The sequence below is a fragment of the Haliaeetus albicilla genome, chromosome 2 (genome assembly GCF_947461875.1).
Source record: "Haliaeetus albicilla chromosome 2, bHalAlb1.1, whole genome shotgun sequence".
Taxonomy (NCBI): domain Eukaryota; kingdom Metazoa; phylum Chordata; class Aves; order Accipitriformes; family Accipitridae; genus Haliaeetus; species Haliaeetus albicilla.
The window spans coordinates 9,617,509-9,637,521 of NC_091484.1; the positions used below are offsets into that span (position 1 = coordinate 9,617,509).

General features: G+C 40.2%; 2 protein-coding genes across 9 annotated transcripts in view; one reads left to right on the forward strand and one right to left on the reverse strand.

Annotated features, from left to right (window-relative positions):
* RIPOR3 (RIPOR family member 3) overlaps positions 1–14,306 on the forward strand; it is a 54,631-nt gene extending 40,325 nt beyond the window's left edge. For all 7 annotated transcript variants that reach the window (XM_069805332.1, XM_069805375.1, XM_069805366.1 and 4 more), the window contains 11 exons: positions 2,645–2,774; positions 3,805–4,389; positions 5,551–5,690; positions 6,556–6,688; positions 7,571–7,679; positions 8,887–9,048; positions 9,234–9,392; positions 10,524–10,726; positions 10,968–11,051; positions 12,023–12,113; positions 13,243–14,306. In XM_069805332.1, the coding sequence (XP_069661433.1) occupies positions 2,645–2,774; positions 3,805–4,389; positions 5,551–5,690; positions 6,556–6,688; positions 7,571–7,679; positions 8,887–9,048; positions 9,234–9,392; positions 10,524–10,726; positions 10,968–11,051; positions 12,023–12,113; positions 13,243–13,343 (1,897 nt within the window). In that variant the 3' untranslated portion in view covers positions 13,344–14,306. The remainder of the gene's footprint in view (positions 1–2,644; positions 2,775–3,804; positions 4,390–5,550; positions 5,691–6,555; positions 6,689–7,570; positions 7,680–8,886; positions 9,049–9,233; positions 9,393–10,523; positions 10,727–10,967; positions 11,052–12,022; positions 12,114–13,242) is intronic.
* A 1,098-nt stretch (positions 14,307–15,404) lies between these two features.
* PTPN1 (protein tyrosine phosphatase non-receptor type 1) overlaps positions 15,405–20,013 on the reverse strand; it is a 48,061-nt gene continuing 43,452 nt past the window's right edge. For both annotated transcript variants that reach the window (XM_069805398.1, XM_069805405.1), the window contains one exon: positions 15,405–19,049. In XM_069805398.1, coding sequence (XP_069661499.1) covers positions 18,842–19,049 — 208 coding nt within the window. In that variant the 3' untranslated portion in view covers positions 15,405–18,841. The remainder of the gene's footprint in view (positions 19,050–20,013) is intronic.

Consider the following 20,013-nt stretch of genomic DNA (forward strand, 5'->3'; position numbering starts at 1 on the left):
GAGAAATGCCGCAAGGTGAGGGAAATGGTAGAAATCTCAAGTATTTCATCCCTCCACGGGTTTGGTGGTTTATGACAAAATAATATCTCACTGGGAATCCATGCTCAGTGCTGGCAAGGCTGAAGTACCTCTGAATGTGTGCAGATGCAAAGCTTCTAATGTTGTGGGAGGTTCAATCTAGGAAACATGAGCTCTGATGAATTGTAAACCCCTTCAAGGTCAGGCTGGGCATGTGTGTTTTGGACCTAAACACTGAAGTCCTGCAACAGTGCTAAAGCAAGCTAAAGGAGAGCTACATGCTGCATTTACGTTGGCCTTAACAATTATGGCATTGTAGTGTCATGCATTTAATAATAAACCAAAGGCCAACATGTAGGCAATATAGAAATAGAATGGGGACAACAAAGATGATCAGACATGTGGGGCCACTTTTTGTTTGTTTTTAACAGAATTTTCCAGTCTTGAAAAGGTGTTGATGGATAATACTTGTACAGGCATATAGATGTGCGGAATGTGGAAGGCAAATGATTAGCCACTATTTCTCTCGGTAGAGCCACAGACACCACCACCCCCCCCCCGCCATGTCAAAGAACTTGTTCCACAATTTAAAGTTAAATAATGAAATTTCTGCATACTTTTAACCTACACAGAGATTTTGTGTCAATGATTTCAGGAAGTGACTAGACAGACCAAGGAAAAGCACATGACAATTAAAGGCAATAGTCTGCTTGCCAAGTCTGATGCATGACAGATCTAAGCTATGGATTGCCTCAAATTTGAGTATGTGTCTGGGGAAAGCCTGCTATATTTGTCTTATTTCCTATGTTTTTCCCCTGAATATCCCCTACTGGCTTCTGTCAATGTCAAGATGCTGGGAGAGATGGATTCATAGATCTGTCCCAGTATGATGTTTTGTTTGCTGTACAAATGTGGAACAAGGTGATGGATCATGCCCAGAGAGCTTACAATCAAGAGATAATAGATGCTTTAGAGCAGACTTCATTCTTTCCTTCACCCTTTGCTCTCTCAACTTGTTATCTTGCAGCAACAGGGAGCGTGTGCTTCTTTGGAGGGCAGCTGAATAGCTGTATTTTGCTAGAGGGTTTTAGTAATTGTCAAAGGGGCAAAACAGATTTAGCTTGTTATTCCTGTCCCTTTCCTCAGAAGTGTCATTTTGCATTACTGCATTGCTATATTAAAAGCTAAAAATGAAAAATCTGAGGAATGGATCTCTCTGACTCTTCTTAAGAAATGCTATGGATGCGAGTAATTTGCTTCCATCAGTAAATATGGCAGGCTTTGGCTAAAAGGCTCTTACTGTCAGAAACGTGTTTTATTTTCTGCATAGTGAGACAATGCAGATGGTTGTTAATGTGAGTCCATGGAACTGGCCTGTTTGAGCCCCAGCTGGGTGATACTGGTTAATTTAGCCAATTAGCCTGTATTAGGTGAGCTCATAGAGCATTACCTCTATGCTGAGGAAGACAGTGGTGTGTTGCACTGCAGGATGCTGTTGAGAATTGTCCCTGTGCAACATGAGAAGCTGGAGAGAATTGGAGCTCTGCTTTTCAACTTCTGCTAGAGAGCAGAAGTTCATTTCCCTGTGATTGATTAGTCCTCATTATTGTTTGGATCTTTTCAGACTTCTAGTGGTTCTATGTTGTACAGCTAAATGCATCTGACTTTATCCTACTGTTTGGTCATTATATTCATATCTATGAGATTACAGTTTTGTTATAAACAATTCACTTTTTTCAAAATGCCGGTACTTAAGTGGAAAAACAAACTTTCTTTCGGTGCCACAAGGCATATCAGTAGGGAACAAAAGTAACATGTAGAAAAAACAAACTTGCTTTACTTAACTTTAAATATGTTTTCCCTCTCCTGGTTAGCCAAGTTGCATTTTGGGAGACAGTTCATCCAAGTTTCCTTAGACTGCTTTGCAATGGCTTTGGGAAATTAATGGCTGTGATACAGTAGGTAATTGGGAAGTCTTTAGAGCAGGACTTGTCAAACTCTTGTAAACCATAGCCAGTGTCCTCTGGGGCTATAACAGGATTCATCCATGACTGTATGAACCATGTAACTTGCCATATACCACTGCACAAGCTTCCTCTGCCAGCCAAAGGAATTGTTTATTAATATTTGAAGGATAATGAAGTTTTTCAGTGGCTTTTCCAGGTGGCATGTGCTGTGCAGGAGGGAAATTAACGACAGTTTTCCTTTTATTACATGTGTTGTAATTCCTTCCTATCTGGTATGGTGTATGCCTGACTATCTGTCCAGTGGCTGTCAGCAAGCAGCCTATACCGTACTTGTCAGCACTGGCATCCGTGTCGGATGCTGCAGAAGGATGGAGCACTTCAGAATTTTGGCCTGTTGGACTCTTCTTCCAAGACTGTGGCACAGGTCTCTGTCTAAAGGGTGCTGACAATTCTGTGTAAAATATGCAATCTTTTTGCCTACCTCTTTCTCTGCTGGTACAATCAAAGATACTGGTCAGAGAGGCACCCTCTCTTTCCTTTTATTCCCTGTGTTGTTTACTAAATGTCACAGTTCAAATCCTAACAGCTATTCCCACTGCTAAACATTTCTGTGCATTCTGGTCTTACTGACACTTAGGCCTTTGTGTCTTCTGCTACAGCCCCTTTGACACAGAGAACCTGTTTTTGTCACCTGGAACCACTGCCAAGTTTTCTGTGGGTAGCAGGAAGAGCTCGCTGTACAACTGGACCCCACCAAATACACCCAGCTTCAGAGAGAAATACTACCTGGTGAGTATGCTGAGGAAAGCAAAATGCAAAGCACAGATCTAGGACTTGATTTTTGGATTAGATTAAGCTATTGAAGAACATACTCAGAAATGTGAAAACGTAGCACTGCAGGGCCTTTGCTGTTTATTTTGGGGGTTCGTTATATTTTGCTTTTAACCCCTATTCTTTTGAGTTCCATTTTAGGTTTTGTAAAAGAAAAAAAAACCCTGCCAAATATTCCTCTTGGCAGCCAGAGAAAAAAAAAAACCCTGCCAAATATTCCTCTTGGCAGCCAGAATGGTAAGGGTGTAGGCATCTGCTCTAATAGTCTGTGGAGGGAATCAGACTATGAACTAGTCTGTCTCAGTAGCCATGGAGCAGAATGGCATCTTAGAGGTGCTATGTGAAACAAGCCTTCCTCTTCTGTAACCCTGCTTTTTGCTAAGTGTAGCCCAGGGGAATAGAAAACCCTGTCTTCTTTCTATTCATTCAAGAGGGTTTTGTTTTAATGATTGTTTTATATGATTCTGTTAATTCTGCCATACATCTCAAATACTAATAACATCATGTGTATGTTCCCCTAACATCCAGTCTGAGTCAGGTTTGGTGTTGCCTCACGAAGGCAGCAGAATATACAGTCTTTTTCAGAAAGGTTTATTTTTTGTGCAGGGTATGTTGGACTCTTCAAAATGAACATTTCCTCTAACTACTATGTTCACATCCTGTCCTGAGCTGATGTGACATGAAAGCTGCTTGGGTTTTTTTCCAGAAACAACTTTTTACCTGTCTTGGTAACTTTCATCTGAAAGATCTAAAGCAGAGTTACTACTGCTCCACTTAGTTCATCCAGTAGGCTCTTAGTACTTTGTTTTAATAGTTTCTTTTGTCCAGTCTATGCTGGCCTGGCTCCCTTGTGCTGAAGAGCCCTGTGGTTTTGATCAGTTCGGGTGCGTATGTTTCCAAGAACAGGAAACCATAGTTCTCTATTTTAGGCAGTATCTCATGCTTTTCAATTGTATATGTGCTCACTTTACAAATCTATTTGCTGCAGTCTGTTTTGCAACAAAGGCAGAACCAAGGGGATGTAAGTGATGAAGCTCGGCCTCCCAGCATATTGAGCTACTTGGCTGCCTGTGATTTTGATGTACGTGGGAAGAGCGAGCCTCACAATCCTGCAGAGACAAGTGAGGCAGACTCGTTCAGCTCTGAGGATCAGAAAGGGACAGAATCCAGAAATACAACTCCAGCTCTAGACCATAGGACCTTGCCACTGGTGATTATTCAAGAGACTTGTGCAGAAGAGCAACAGCATCCTCTTCCAAATCACACAACTCTAGATATCCTGAAGAAGACTCCGTGTGTGGATGGATTTCCAAATAACCCATCTAGTTTTCTGCATCGTCACAAAGGCAGTAGAGGTTCTTTCAACCAGACCAGAAATCGCCGTCTGATGGAGCAAGAAGACATTAGCCAGAAAAGCTTGAATGCTGCAAATGACATAAAACTAGATGGATGTACAAAGTCAATCGATAAGACTGTCCAAGAAGTGTTAAATATGCTGAAATTGCATGATGTGGGGCAAGCCCAACTGGAGAAATTGGAATACCAGGTTTCATCTCTGAGGGATAAATTAAAGGTATGGTAGCGTTTTACTCCTGGTAGATGGTGCAGCTTCCACTGTTACTCCTAAAACTGTAGAAGTTTCATGAAGCTGTGGTGGATTTGATTTAATGATGTATCGATGGCATGTTCCCAAAAAGTAAGTTTGGCCACCAGAGGTCAGGCACTACTCGGAAAAGGCAGCCTTGAGAGCTAACTACACAGGAGCACTATGTTGCACAGCATGCCAGAGGCAGCCTTTGAATGCTGTGTGCAGATCAATAAATTGGAAAAAGAAATTAAGAAACTGCATGCAGTCAAAGTGGAAACTAGTCTGGGCTAAGCAGAATCTGAACTGTATGTCAGAGCCTCTGCGTTTTGGTTTGCTTCTAATTTTTTGGATGTTTTTCAGATTTAGTATACCTTGAGATGACTGCATCAGTTCATCAAACCTAATGTTTCTCCAGGATCACCTAGCTTTTGCAGGCAGTTCAGTCTGACAAGTCATATGATGCTGAAAACACTTCCTTCCATAGAGGAAAGGTCCTGGAGAAGAGCTTTCTGCAAGCAGTGGGTTATATTGCAAATTTGGTAGTGTTGTAGTACGTGGGGCCAGTGTGCAGACTTGGGACATAAATACTGTAAGACTTCATCTAAGGTCTGGAATAATAAATGATGTTAACAAAACTACATTGACTTCCTATTCCAGTGCAACCACTTCAAAAATGCAAATTAAAAAAACCCAACACACTAAGTGCTCTCAAAGGAGCCTTTCCAAGGGGGAGAAAGTTAGTGGTCCCATGAAATCCACTATTGATATAGAAGTTCTTGGATACTATGCTGGAATGCAACAGACCCCCAAGATTGCTACTCCTAGATCTGAAACAGGGAATAAGTGAAAATTGCACTACTGGCAGAAGATGCAGAGAAAATCAGCTCTCATACCAACCTTAACAGGCATGGAAATCCAAAGAGGAATACAGACAGATTAAAATATTGCAGGATATTTTGAATTTAATTAGCAATGTTATTTTGGGATCAGAGTGCTGTACCAAGAGCTAACTTTCCTGATGTGTTAAGAATGAAGTCAGAAAAGCAAATTGATTTGTTTTTAAGAGTGATTTGAAAAACAGCGAGGAACTCATGCAAAATGACTTGATAAATACAAACAATATTTTTCCTTCCATTCCATCAACAGCTAAAGAAGCTCCATCACAAACATTCATCTATGGAAAGTTTAATGGTGGAGACAGTACTGGAAAGTTTTGACTTTTTAAATGCTGACTGTAGTGCTGATGAGCTTTCATTATTTGGAAGCATAAGAACAGCCAGTATCAGGTATGTATCTGCAGCACTTCATTATAGGGGACAAGGGAAAGGGGTAAAGAGGGCTGATCCCAGGAACACTTGCCAATATACCGATACACTTTACTTGGCTAAGTAATGGTTGTGCAGAGCTGCTGTTGGTATGAACATCCAGGATAGAAACCAATCTTTTTGAATACTCTGAGATTCATAATTCAGAATACCTACCAGACTGAAATGACACAAAACTTAAACTGAACTTACGGAAAACGTTGCAGAATGATACCTGCAGGATACAATGGAAGGCCTAACATCTAGGATTGCTAGAAACAGATTGCAGGAAACAGCCTTATCGGGATGATGCTGAACAGTTCTGCCCTAGCAAAGGAGAGCTACGAGTAACTTGCAGAGCTCTTCTACATGTTCATTCTTTTGAATTCAGTTTTGTATTTTGCAAGTTGTGTAGCACTGAAACTTATGTTCCAGAGCTACAAGCCTGATCCTGGGAGACTTACGACGCTCCCAGTATCATCGAGTTGGGAGAACACCAAGGGATTTGCCTGTTCTATGTGCTGCTTTTGCAGTTCACCCACTGCAAATGAGCCAGCAACTCAACTGACGTTATCTGGAAGCATCTTTTACTAGTATTGATTCTCCAAAATGGGATTTTGTGGGATCAACTCATCTGGTATTACTGTCTTAGAATGTGTTTTAGAAATGAAGTCCTCATGTTTTTAAGAAGTGTTATAAATGCAATAAAAAATGCTGTTATCTGTTAAATGCCACCTGGCTTGTACTTCTGCAACTTGCTTGAAGGCTACTATTGAGACTGCACGTCTTCATATTTACGTAGTGATGAGAGTTTTAACTCTTCCCCCCTCCCCCCCCATCTCAACAGCACATACAATGACAACACGCTTCAGTCCCTGAGCTGTGAGATGAGAACAGAAACAAGAGATGTAACTACTGGTGATGACAACTTAGATGCACTTTTGATAACTCATCTGAAGCTGTGCAAAGGTCTTTTGCAGGTAAGGAATAGCCTATGGGTTTCCAGGGCACTGGTTGTAATTGTTGATTCTGATAATGGACAAAAGTGAACATGTAACTGGTTCTTTTATAAAGCAGAAAGACTCAGAACAGGAATGGAGTCCCAAAAATGCAGTGTATAGAATCATAGAATCATTTAGGTTGGAAAAGACCTTTAAGGTCATCGAGTCCAACCGTCAACCATGCCCACTAAACCATGTCCTGAAGTGCCTTGTCTACGTGCATATATGTATACATGTGTATGCACAAAACATGTCATACAACACTCTGCTGCTTTTTTTTCAGCCTCTGGGTTTTCCTGAAGCTCGCAGTAATACCTTTAGGCCCAAAGTAGGCTGCAAATGCAGTAGGACAGCTTTGGGTTGAATTGTGTATCAATAACAGGTGATGCATTTTTTAACGAATGAAAAACTGCCAGCAGTAAGAAAGAAACTGGTAGCATGTAGGGCAAGAAAAAACTCTTATTTCGTCTTGGGATCTCTTTCCTCGATTAATTTTGGTTGTAGTGCTCAAACACATTATCGTCCTCAAAGTATTACCTCTGATGAGAATGGGCAGCAGAGGACAGTGTAACTATTAGTATTGATCTGCTACACAGCTGTCAATGGACAGGGGCAGGGAAGAATGTCAAATGCCAGACAGCCTGTCCCAGCATAATGTGATTTACTCATCCTTTTCTCCTGAGCAGTTTTGCACTCAGAAGTGACCTGTCTGTGCTGTGATGGGAAAAGAGGCCCTTTGAGAGCAGCTGGTGTGTTTTCTCACAGATTTTAGAAGTTTGATTCTAAGAAACAAATCCTCATTCATCTTGAGCTTGATACTGCCTTTCTTTCAGCTACTAAGATAAGCATGTTGCATTTCAGAAACTGAGGCCACCAAATGTAGCCCAGGTTGTGCAGGAGAGCATTTTGGAAGAAGTATCAGAGCAGACGCGAGTCCTGGGGCATGTCTTGGATATGTCTGTTGAAGAAAGTGAGTAACTGCATTATTCTAAGGCATGCCAGAGATGTGAGAGGTACAGGTAACTCTGCTTGAGCTTCCCCAGACACATCAGGGTTTCATTCTAAATTCATTACAAACATTCACATAATTAAACCAGCTCTCATATCTAGATTCTTAGAAAAAATAGGGCTCATTGTTTGTATGGTTTTTTTTCCCCTGCAAGGAAGTAAAAAATTTGAAGAAGTTTGGCTCAAAGAAATAGTAGCTGAACTGATATGTTTTAGAAACAGGGATGTTATAGATGATGGAGTTTGCAGTCAAAGAACAGCAGAATAGCCTTAATAAAATCCCCTTTTGTATCTATGCTTTTACTTAGTAAGCAAACAGCCCAACTTCTGTACACATTTGCAAGAAAAGTTTGGCGTGCAATTTTTCCCATCACAGGCCTTCCTGCTACTAAATTCTTCCACTGACTGTTGGATATGACAAAATGATAAGGGCACAGTGGGAGACTTTGAAGGCTTTTCTTCTCATCTTAGTAAATATAGTGGCAAGAATGCAAATTTTAGTTGGAAGCATTTGCTGACAGATTTTATCCTGAAGGATGTGAGAATAAACTGTTCCCTGGAGCAAGGCTCCAAAGGGCCTTTGGCACAACAAGATGAGGAAAGTGTAGGAGTCTTAAATGCAGAACACAAGTTCAACATCTCTGTAGGTAAGAGTGAGAAATGACAGGGTTTAAATGATAGCGAGAAACCACAGGGTATCACTTCAAGTGCTCTTCTGAAGTGTTTGATGAAAGAACGCCTGCCTCAGCCTATGCACTGAGGTTCAGAGTTCTCCACTTGTGAAGGTACTTATGACAGGATCTCTAAAATGCTTGGAAATGGCACATCTCTTGCTGGTAGAAGTGGAAACAGTTAAACTTGCAGAAAGTTCTTCTGAAACTCGACTCAGATGCTGGGTTAAAATGAATAATGAGAGGCAGGAGAGCTGCTAGGCATCTCATTCAGGTCTCGTAATGACAGTTTAGGAACTCAACCCGAGCTTGGTGAAATCAATGCTTGCAGATGTTAAAATACTGGCAGCAAATCTCCAGCTTTGAATAAAGCCATCTATATAACACAAATACAAGTTATGCTGACACATCTCTAGATATGCCATCTGGTGCCTAATTTCTCATGTAAAAACCAAAATCTGCTAGACCTCACTGACTTTCTAAAATGTTATTTTTCAGTTATTCAGAAGACTAAAAAGAAGAAGCACTATCTGAAAATCTGGAGTGATCTTGCAGAGCCTGGCAGCGTCTTGTTTGCTTCAGCAGAAAGATTCCGTCATGCACTAAAATACACATTGATGCTCAAAGTGAAGGAAAAATACCCTGGTCAATTAGAAGCAGGTATCAGTTATCAGTCCGTTCCTTGAACACAACACAAGGCCCCTCTGGTTTCATTTTATTTCAAGGCTAAAAATTGTCCTTGTGCATTTTAAAAATAGACTAAAACTTGTATGTACTTGTTTTAAGCAGCTTACATCTAACCAACCTTTCATTTTCTCATTTGTTCTTTTCTGTGTTACTTTCAGTATTGCAGAGGTTGCTAGAGCAGATCATCACCTGTGACGGGTTGCTCCCCTCTCTGTACCTCCAAACAGAACCGGTTACTTTATTCCAATTTTATAGCTACCTGGAGAAACACCACATTATCAGCCTGGAGAAACACTTGGGAAAACTTGCTAAAGAAGGTAATGGCAGTGCTTGGCTCCTTCGCTTGAACTCACAAGCCCAGCAGCTGGCTGTTGCTCTCCAGGTTACTACTCAAGATATGCTTTCAGAACAAAAAACAGTCCAACCATTGCACTGACAATTTGTTTCCATTTTAATTCCCTTTATGACCATGCAATTTTAATTAGAACAGGAAAGACGTGCTTGAGTCCCGTATCTAGCCGGGTAGAAACAAAACAGAGATGTGAAGGATATATTTATCTTAAGAGCCCTAAAGTGCGTTCTGTGATATTCTGAAGTTAAAGCAGAAACAAAGTTGGCAACAATCTACAGCTAGATTCAAGGACTGACTAAATGTCTGTAGCTTTGTGTGACTATTGCAGTTGTAATCAGACACAGATAATGGCAGTAAAATTTCAGAGGTTACTAACGTGCATTTTCTGGCACAAGGTAGCCAGTATCTTGCTGAAGCCTAGTCCAACATGTGAAAGTACTTTTAAAACTTAGTCTGTGTCAGAAAAGAATTCTTTTAAAAACAGTCCTGATATTGGCTGCATGTTTAGTCTTTCTTTGATGCAGATGACTCGTCTGGTGGGGAACTGAGAACTTGTGCATTGCTAGTCACTGAAAAAGACCTGGAATATTCTTCAAACTGAAACTGTCAATCCAGTATCTGATTTCTTTTTCTTTTTTATTTTTTAAATATAGAGGGTTTTCTCTTTGGCCAGTACAGCAAGATCTTTCAGAGATGTTAAAATATTTTGCTTGATCGTGTTTTCCTTATTTTAGGACTACTCCACTTGTCCTAATGTCCAAAGGCGCAGGAGTTCTTTTGCACTGTATGTTGTACTCAATACACCCAGGTCCTACAAGGACCAGGGCTTCGCTGCACCCTGTGAACTCAATATTGTGAAATAATAATCTCTGCTCCATTTGTCAGACAGTCTTGGCATAGGAGGAAATGAAACAATGACAGGGAAAGAAGGTGAAAGGGGCAGTCATCCTGATTTGCTTCCTGCCGTGCTTGGCTTGCTTATTAGCCATGTGAATAACTCCGTGTGGCTAAAGGAGACTGAATTAGAGAGGAGTTTGTCTTCTCTTGGTAACGTCTTCATTTGTCAGTTAGTGAAGTTGAGTCCTTTCACTTGCAGTAATGCTAATTGAGGAGCTACAATGCCCTGGACGGCTAAAGAGCCTTAAAAAATTGAAAGGAAAGCGACTGAACAAACTCCAACCTCTACCACAGACTTTACGGCTGCTTGGGATTTTGCAGCTAGATGACAACCACCGCGTCAGCAAAGCAGCCACATCCTGCCTCTCCCGTGCGGCAGCAAACAAGAACTTCAGGGAAAAGGTAAAGACTGCAGTTCTTACTGGCTTTTCTAAATAGATGCTGAAATACATGGAACTTGTTTTATCCTAGAATAGCACTATTATCTGCTCTGCACTTCATTAATCTGTTAACTAGAACTAAACTACATCAGTGCTCAAGTGATTTGTCTATATCCTTTATTCAATTCAAGAGAGGTAAAATAGTGCTGATGTCAGTTTATAAAGCCTTTCTTCTATTTTTTTCCTTCTCTTTTTTCATCTAGGCTCTCTTTTTTTACACTGATGTTTTAGCTGACTGTGATGCAAGACTTCAGCAAGCTGCATGTTTGGCCCTTAAAAACCTCAGAGTAAGTATTTACAGCTCTGCTTTTTCTGTGCATGTCTGGCCAAAATTGCTAGATGCAAAAGTGTATATAGCTGCTGCCTTTTTTTTTTTTTTTTTTTCCAAGCTGGTAGGGTTAGTTTTTCAGCTTCCTTCTATTTGGAATTAATGAATTCTTTGGCTGCCGAAGTTCCAAACTATTAATGCTATTCAAAAAGCAGCAGGCAGAGGGAGCTGCAGGCACCTTGGAGTGTCTCAGTTTGATGTGACAAGCACAGTACAACGGCAGAAAGGATGTTTTCTAACTTCTGCAATATTGTCAGTGGTGATGGACAACAGACACTGTCTGACTGGGGGACACCTAGCATGTAGAAAAATGAGCAACAGTCAGCTATATATGGAGTCAGCTTTAACTACAGAAATCTAAAGTTAAATCAGTTCATCTTTGTTTAACAATAGCTGATTATAGTCAGAAAATAAAAGTAATATTTGCATTGCTATTATAAGAAACTGTCAGATCAGATTTAAAGCTTTCCAACAGCCACAAGTCTGTAATAAGTTAGTTTGCACACATGGGATTATTGCGAGGACAGTTTCTACAAACATGTAGTCACAAGACAGGCCCAACAAATCAGAGTCTTATTCTCAAAGTCAGATTTGCAAAGCAACTGTTGCCCTTGCACAACCTGCATTAACTCTTTCAGTGAAGGTGCTGATTGGTTTATGCTAATTTAATGGTACTGCAGCAGTGAGCTCTTCCCTACAACTTTTATACTTTTTCATGCCCTAAAACAGGAGAGAAAGTAGCAGAGATGAGATCATGCTCAGAAAAATTGACTGCAAGCTGGTATGTTGAGGGAGAAAAGAAAGGTCACAGTAGAATTGGAATGCAAGAAGAGATGGGAGTTACTATGTATTTGTTTATCTTTTTAAAAAAAAAAAGTTAATCAAAATGCTTGCTGAAAAGCTACTGTTTCAAGTTTTTCTTTTAAACAGGGTGTTGAGAGTATTGAGCAGGTTGCCCACCTGTGCCAATCTGAAACAGAGGAAGTTAGGAATGCAGCCAGGGAAACAATGTTATCCTTTGGTAAGTACAACCTTAAAATACAGATTCTGAAAAAATAATGTGAAATAGTGCAGAACCAGAACAGGCCTGAAGTTCAGCCTGAACACATCGAGGACAATGGAAATGTTTCATGAACAGCTATTTCATGCCATTAAGATAAACTTTGTATCACATATAATAACCAAACATTCCCATGAAAGTTTGTAGAACCGGACCAAGGAGATTTCTGTAGGATAAAGTGCTTTAAGAACCACTAAACTTTTTAAAGAAGTGGCAGATAAGTACTGAAAGTGCTGATAGTGCTGCTGGAGTACTTCTTAATAGTAGTACTGGCATCAGCAATTTTTTCCTCCTAGATTTTGTAAAAAGGACATTTGAATCTGGCAGGTCACAGTAAAGCCTCTTCCAGCCTCTGAGATTAGCTAAACTGATTTAAAGATCTTTTATATAAATCAGAACAATACCAGACTCTTTGGACTGGTAATCTCTTCTAGCCACCTACAAACTGACTGGTTACTTCTAATTTTGATGTTCCTATTCTTCAAATGGTTTCACTCTGAATGCTGGAGGGGTAGAGTACAAACAAAATGGATTTTACGCTGGTTCGTTACCTGTTACTTCACCTGAATTCAGAAAATCTACAGTGGAATTTTGCTGCTAATGAAATGTTAGTGTTCCCAATTTGCTACTGTCTGGTATTTGTACTTCTGCTGAGGGCACAGGAACATTCGCCCAGGCTAAATATCTTAAATGCACAGCTGCTAGAGAGGATGTCTAGTTTAAATAGGAGACAGAATTTCCCTGTTCTGTTCTTCCTAAAACCCCTTCAATTCATGCTTAGTTCTGGGGATCTCCAGACTTGCTTCACAGAAACACTCAGATTCACATGTATCACAAAACAAGTTTTCCAACTGTGATGCTCCAAATTGTTACTCATGTGGAAACATTTACAGAAGGCCTGATTTTCCATGGTGGCTTCCAGCAGTTTTTGGAAAACTATTCCCTTAGAGATGTGTTTGTCACTACTGAGAGTTCTTGTCAGTTCCCAACAAGGTCACAACAGAAGTATTTCTAGAGTATCACATTTCTCAGGGTGTTTCTAACGGCTTTCTCTTCCTCAGCCTGCGATATGTTTTCTCTTTCTCCATAGGTGAAAAGGGGCGGCAAGCCTTTGAGAAAATGGACAGGATTTGCTGTGAATTAAGAGAAACTGTACAACAAGAGGCTGAAATTGAAATCACAGTATTTTAGTAGAGGAATATGAGGAGCTGAATCATACTTGTCCTCACAGCCACATGTGAGGATTTTGTTTTGTTGTTTATCAGTGTCTGGTTTACTTATGCCCTGCTATATACGTGCTGCATACTGACAGAGTACAGGTTTATCTCCAAAGGGGGGAGAGTTTGCAGTCTACACTAAGTAGACTGGAATACGTTTTCTCATTGTCTCAGCACATGATGAAATATCAAGTGCTGGATGAATAAAAACTAGGATCTCTTAGAATATGGAACCAGGTTGTCACTTGAGCTAAAATCCCCATCTCACTGGAATTATCTGCCCCTGCTCAAACTGTAAGTCAAACGTGATCTATTTTCCCATAAAGTATTTTATTAATTTGGCATTTCTCAAAGAGGTGAGAAATGGTCACTCTCCAACAGTCTGTCTAGAAACTAGCAGACAACAGATCATTTACATTAACTGCCACATACATTAGAAAAAATCTAGTGGCATTGCTTGGTTTCCTTTTCTTGCACAATTTAGTTGCAGAAGGAAAGCCTGTTAGTTCAAAAGCCAACTTCTTCATAAGCATTGTAACTTAAGATAGGTTCAAGCAAGAACTGACAAGGGTATGTACCGAGTGTATATCCTCTGCAGTTTACAACAGGAAGGTATGTATTGTATTTGCCATGTGCAGGTCTGACTGACATACGGACAACTCTGTAGAAGTTGTTGAGGTTGGTTGTTTTTAAATTTATTTAGTCACAGATCAAGACTTCTCATAAGCATACACCCATTGTCAGGCTCCTTACTCAACACTTGGGTAACTTAGTGGAGGGTAGCCATAAAGAGAAGCCTGGCTTCAGGTGAAATACTTGAAAGGGTTTGGCTTGTGTGTGTATATTTTTTTTTTACATATATATTACTTTTCTATTCAGTATTTATTTGTTGGATTTCATACTGTTTTCTAAAATTCTAATAAAACATTTGAGACAAGTTCCTGCAAGTGTTTCATACTGATGTGCTTGTAGTGTTGCAGACAAGTGTAAGGCATTAAACCCCCACAGGGAATTAAGATACTTAATTGACATGCACCTTAGCTTGATATGCAGTATGTGTGTAATGCACCCATTCTGTATGCTGTCTGTGAAAGGTTCAGGCTTATACTATTGAAACAGACTGAGCTACTGTTCTGCTCTTGGGATTTAGTCTGGAAATGTGCAGCTTGCTTATACACTTGAAGTCTTTACTGATGAGCTCTGAATAGCAGGACTATGGTGTTTAGGTCATGCTGTTGTAGAACAAATTAAAACTTAATGCGCTGCTTATCTGTGCTGTAACTCTGCTTTTAATTTACAGATCCATTTAAAAGCAGGGGCAAGAAGTTTTTCTACTTTGGTAAATCCTCTACTTCCCCAGGCCTCTCTGCCCTACTCTTCCCCTTCACCAGAAGGGGAAAGGGAAACAGCCAGTGACATGTCAGAGACAGGGCAGCTCAGTCAACTTTGCCTGAGCTGGGCTTTAAACCCAAAGAATGAGGTGCTGACAGTTTCTGAGGGGCAGTGCATTAAAACTCACCGCAGCTGTTTTAATACCACTTTATGAAACTACTGAAAATTCTCTTTGCAAGCACCTCTTCTCCATTTGTAGCTGTCCTTAAACATATAAACAAAAAGGTAAATACTTTAATCTAAACAACATGGAAATTGGATGACTGCTGTAAGTATGCTGCCCTATCCCTACCACATGCAGGTTTGGGTTAAGGCACAACTGAACCTCTTGTGCTTGAGAGTTACTACACTTTTTATATTACACTGTTTCCTGAGCCAAGGTAGTTAAAATTTAACTGTCTAAAGTGAAATACTAGAGGAGGGAGATGTATGTGTCAGGGGGAGACATGGGCTACTTATTTATTTCACTGCTTCTCCTTTACTGGAGCTCTGACCTACAAGGAAGTTCTTACAGTAACGTTTAAGTTACTTTCCTCTACAAAAAAACCCACCAAACATCATGCTAGTCCCAATCTGCAAGTGGTTCAAAACAGTAGCCAGTGGCTCTAGCCCTGAGAAGACAAGAAGCAATAAGACTCTCATGTACGTTCTTTAAAAAAAGAATTTTATTGTTACAACTAAAATGAGAACTGAAAACTTGTATGGGAAATTGAAAAACTGTACAATTTTACTATAACCTGTGAGGTCTTTGCAGCGGCTTACACAAAAGACAAGATACCTGAAAATGTATTATACCAAAACATTTAGCTTTTTTGTTTTTTTTATTTTTTTTAAAAAAGTTTATTCTATGGCAATCTGTAAAAAAGAAAGACCTGATGAGTAAATATTTGCTTAAGGCATATAGCAGAGCAGCTCACTAACTTTCTAACAAGTTTAACATGGATGTTTGTCCATTTTCCAAGAATAGATTAACCAATACACCCACTTTGAAACGCTACTGTATATACACACCCAAACTACTACATACATATACAGGACATCAAAACAAAAATGTTTACAGTTCAGTATTATAAGCCTTAGACACACCTCCCTGGGCTTGTGGGCTATTCCACTGTCTATCCCAGGACAGTGTAAGTAAGTTTGGATTTGTAACAGCTGAAAGAAATGGCAAAATACATGGGCAGAAAGGGGGATGTTCAAAACTTTTTTGTCATCTGCAGAAACTTGCTCTTGGTAGAATCATTGGCAAGTGAATTATTCTGGATTCAAAAGGAAGGATGCTTTGCTTTCCTCTCAAGCCTACCATTTAAAATATTCCCTCTTGGGAACAGTATGGAGGTGGTTTTTGTTTGTTTGTTTTAAAATGGGCCACCGCTTCCGGAGCCTGTATTCCTGCAGATCAAAGAATGCTGTTGAGATCTTGCAGAAGAGGCTTTCCTCTCCCTCCTCCAGTGCAGCTTTGAAGGTAGCACAGCAAGTCATACCCTGAAATCGCTGAGCTATTGCTTGCCTCAAGTGACCAGAGGTGAGGTGTGAATATGGCTTACGAAACTCTCTGGAATGTCTGTACTATACTTACTCAGCTGAAATGAACCATGCTAAACAACCGGGTTACACTGAGTACGCAGAAATTCAATAGGAAGTCATGCCAAGTATTAGGCGAGTACATGTTATCTGATAAACACCAAATCAGTCTATCGCTGAACGAAGATACTTTCAGCAACACCCTTTGAACCACAGCCACTTAATGATCAGTTCATGCAAATATAATTTGGGCACATCAGTAAGCAGAAATATAAGTTCTTTCACCTTTCAAGCACATGGTATTTAATCAGGACACTAGAAGACTTTACATGCATTCTAATACAAATGGGGTACAAATGTTGCCTTAGAACAATATTCTACCAGATGATGGAGAGGATAGTGGGGACAAAGCAATCACATACTGCATCTTAAATACACAGATGAGCCATTATATATTACCATTTTTCTATACTCATTTTTCATGTTTCCAATAATATAACTAAATATTGACTGATTACAACATTCCTCCTTTCAAGTACTGGTCTGACCAACAGTCTCACAGGTAAAGTATTGATTCCCAGTACTACCTGAGGATTTATTATTGTACTTTTGAAAAGCCCTTGATGCAAGCTTAACAAAACACAAAATAGAAATAACTCCCCCCACCCCGCCCAGTTCACCAACTTATTCACTGAAGGAAAAGAGCTACACCTAGAGACAGCTCTGCAAAAATAAATATGGAGTGGAGAGAGACTTACATAAGATACTCACTCCATAGTGATGTTTGCACTGAGAATGGTGATTAAGTGCTATAAATCTAGAAAGCCTTTAAAAATAACAAGAACTGACTAGTAACACTGTTGCAAATCAGCTGTCATGGTTTAGTTTCAATCACTACAACTTTCAGTAGTGAGTTTACTCCTATCCTCTGCACCATGACATGAGCAAAGAAATCTTTGCTGCTATTGTTTAAACTATTAATAATTTGGTACTAACAAGAGGAACGGCATTGACTAAGACTGTTTAGTGCAATGCCAACATCCAGTCACAGTTCTACCAATGCACCCAAATCCTTATTTACAAGCACTTTACATTACCAAGCCCCGGGCCTGCAGAACGGGCCCACCGACTGAGCAAAACAACGTAGACACAGCGTGGCATAGGACAAGACCACCCATCTCCCTTAGCTTACCTTAGGATAGCAACAACCCTGTCGGCAGAGGTGCAAGACCTACCCTCTTACACCACCATGTCCGATAATTACCGAAGAGCGTATCTTCAAGCCAAACTAAAGCCAGTATTTTAAATCTTTGCTTTAAAAAAAGCAGAACACACAAACGCTTGCATCATAAGCCAACTGATACGTTCACAGACCAACATGTCTGCTGTTAAACTTTTTACATCTTAAGGAAGCTGCCACAGCATTAATTGCTCTGGATTTATTGAAATGCTTTCCTGTTCATTGCCTGCAATGCCTCTGAGTATGTTACCTCTCTGGCCCTTGCAGGAAGCGTGCTATTTCTTACGGAGCAGATGTAGAGTGAAACTGCATTTTACATTCCAAATGATGAGGTTTACGAACTAGTCCTTCTGAATGCCAGCTGCACAGCTGCAAAATGCTGGTGGACATGTTTTGGTTGAATTTCCCTTCCTGTGTCTCCCTCTCCCCTCATCCTCTCCTAACCCAGAATACAAAGGTAAAAACAGCTTTACAAAGGATGGTGCAATGTAAATAGGCATATGTGCAAGTAGAGTGCAACAAAAGTCAATGAGGAGATACACTTACTAAAAACAAAAGAAAAAAGGAAAAAAAAAAGAAAAAAAAGAAAAGAGCTTGACATGTTGGGATACCCTGAGCAAATGCAGAAGCCTGTTTCTATAAACACATGTAAAACAATAAGCTCTTTAAGAACAGTTATGCCAAGATTAAATATATCAATACCACAGGCACTGCCCACAACTCAGTCTTTAATGATGAAGCAAGTTTAAAAAAAAAAAAAAACAACCCAAAACAAAAAACCAACCACAAACACCCCTCCTCCAACACCGTCTCTTCCAAAAAGTTTACATTCTTCAGGTATGTGGGTTTCTTTCTCTTTTTTTGGGACCTCATCAATATAAGTCATGTATTTGGTTACAACACTTGGAGAGTACAAGCAAGTTTCACTTGTGCCTAGTTTTTCTGAAACACAAAAGAAGAAGAACTGGCTTTTTAAAAAAGGCTAAAAACAACAATGTGTTGTAATTCTATTATTTAGTTTAAAAAAAAAAAGAAAAAAAGGAAAACAGACTATTTGGCATTTTCTCTGCTTACTCCTGAATATTTTAAGGCCCTGAGATTAGAATATTATGTTCTTGGGACCACAGGGCTAGATAAAACCCTAGTGCATCAATTCTCTCTTTAAGCCCTAACCGAAGTTCTGGCCTTTCAACCTAAGATCTACCTCCACTGAGACAAGGCTCACATGCCTCAATTAGCTTTCTTTCAGAGAAGCTTATTACAAACCGATCAAATCGTTGGTGTTTTCTGCAGGGTCGATCTTGTTGGCATGTCCATCAATGAAAACACACCCTGTAACAGAGATAAGCTCCTGCCGTGAGGAAAGTGAACATGCATATATTCACTAGAAATGGCTTCCAAGTTGTTATCATGTTCTCATCATCCTCTTCTGAGTTTTCTGACTTCACCGACTCTTCTTTGTGGGGTGAGAGACGCAGATTTTCACCAACAGTTCTCCTCCGAATTTCAGTGTCTTGACTAGTGCTTAAGGACAAAGACATAAATATTCAGTACTGGATTCTCCATTTAGGAGAGAAGCCATGCAGACTCTCCAAGAGCACAGCCTCACCCACTGAACACCACAGACAGAGCTGCAAATCTCTTGCTATCAGGAACTGCAGCAGATGACAAACTAAAGCCTATTACTAATTCTTACAGTTCTGGCCATTAAATTACAGGTTTAGAACAGCACATGTTTGTCATGAAAAGCCATGCTTGGGAATATTTTGTGCCCTTTGAAGAATAAGCTGACTTAGTTTTAAACACCACCTACTCCCATTTCTTATCACAAATGTGCTACCTGCACTGAGACAGGTAGTGAACTAGCACCAATCAAACCTACATCCAGGTCAAGAGAATATTAAGGTTCTAAAATCCAGCATCTGCCCCAAAAGTCAGAAAATGATGGAACTGTGGTTGCTCATGCAGCCATAAGTTAGAGTGGCTAAATGCATTGTGATAGCTTTTAACGATGGAACTGAAGATGTCCTCACCTTTAATACTCTCTAAACATGGTTCTGTTCCTAGATACTAGACCGCCATCCCATTGGCAGTATGTTGACACCCAAAGAGGCTTCTTAACTGAGCAGGAACTTTTATATCTCCTGTACAACTCCTTCCAGCTGAATTTAGAAAGCATGACCATGCTGTGAGAACCAGTGGGGTGGTAACCAGCAGGGAGATGCTTTGCAGGGGGATTTCCTAGATGTCTGCTGACAGCTTAAGTTTAGAAGAACTCAGGAACCTTCCATCCCAGACACTACAGTATCTGGGCAGGAAAATACACGTGCTTAAGAATTCTGCTTCTTCTTCCCTTGCCTCTGCCAGCACAATGTCTATTTCCCACCCCTCCACTTCCTCCAGCCTCACACTGTCCCACATCCTTTCACATCAGACTGCTTCTCTACTCTCTACTCCTTCCCACTCCTGTCTAGCAAGTTTCACTTTC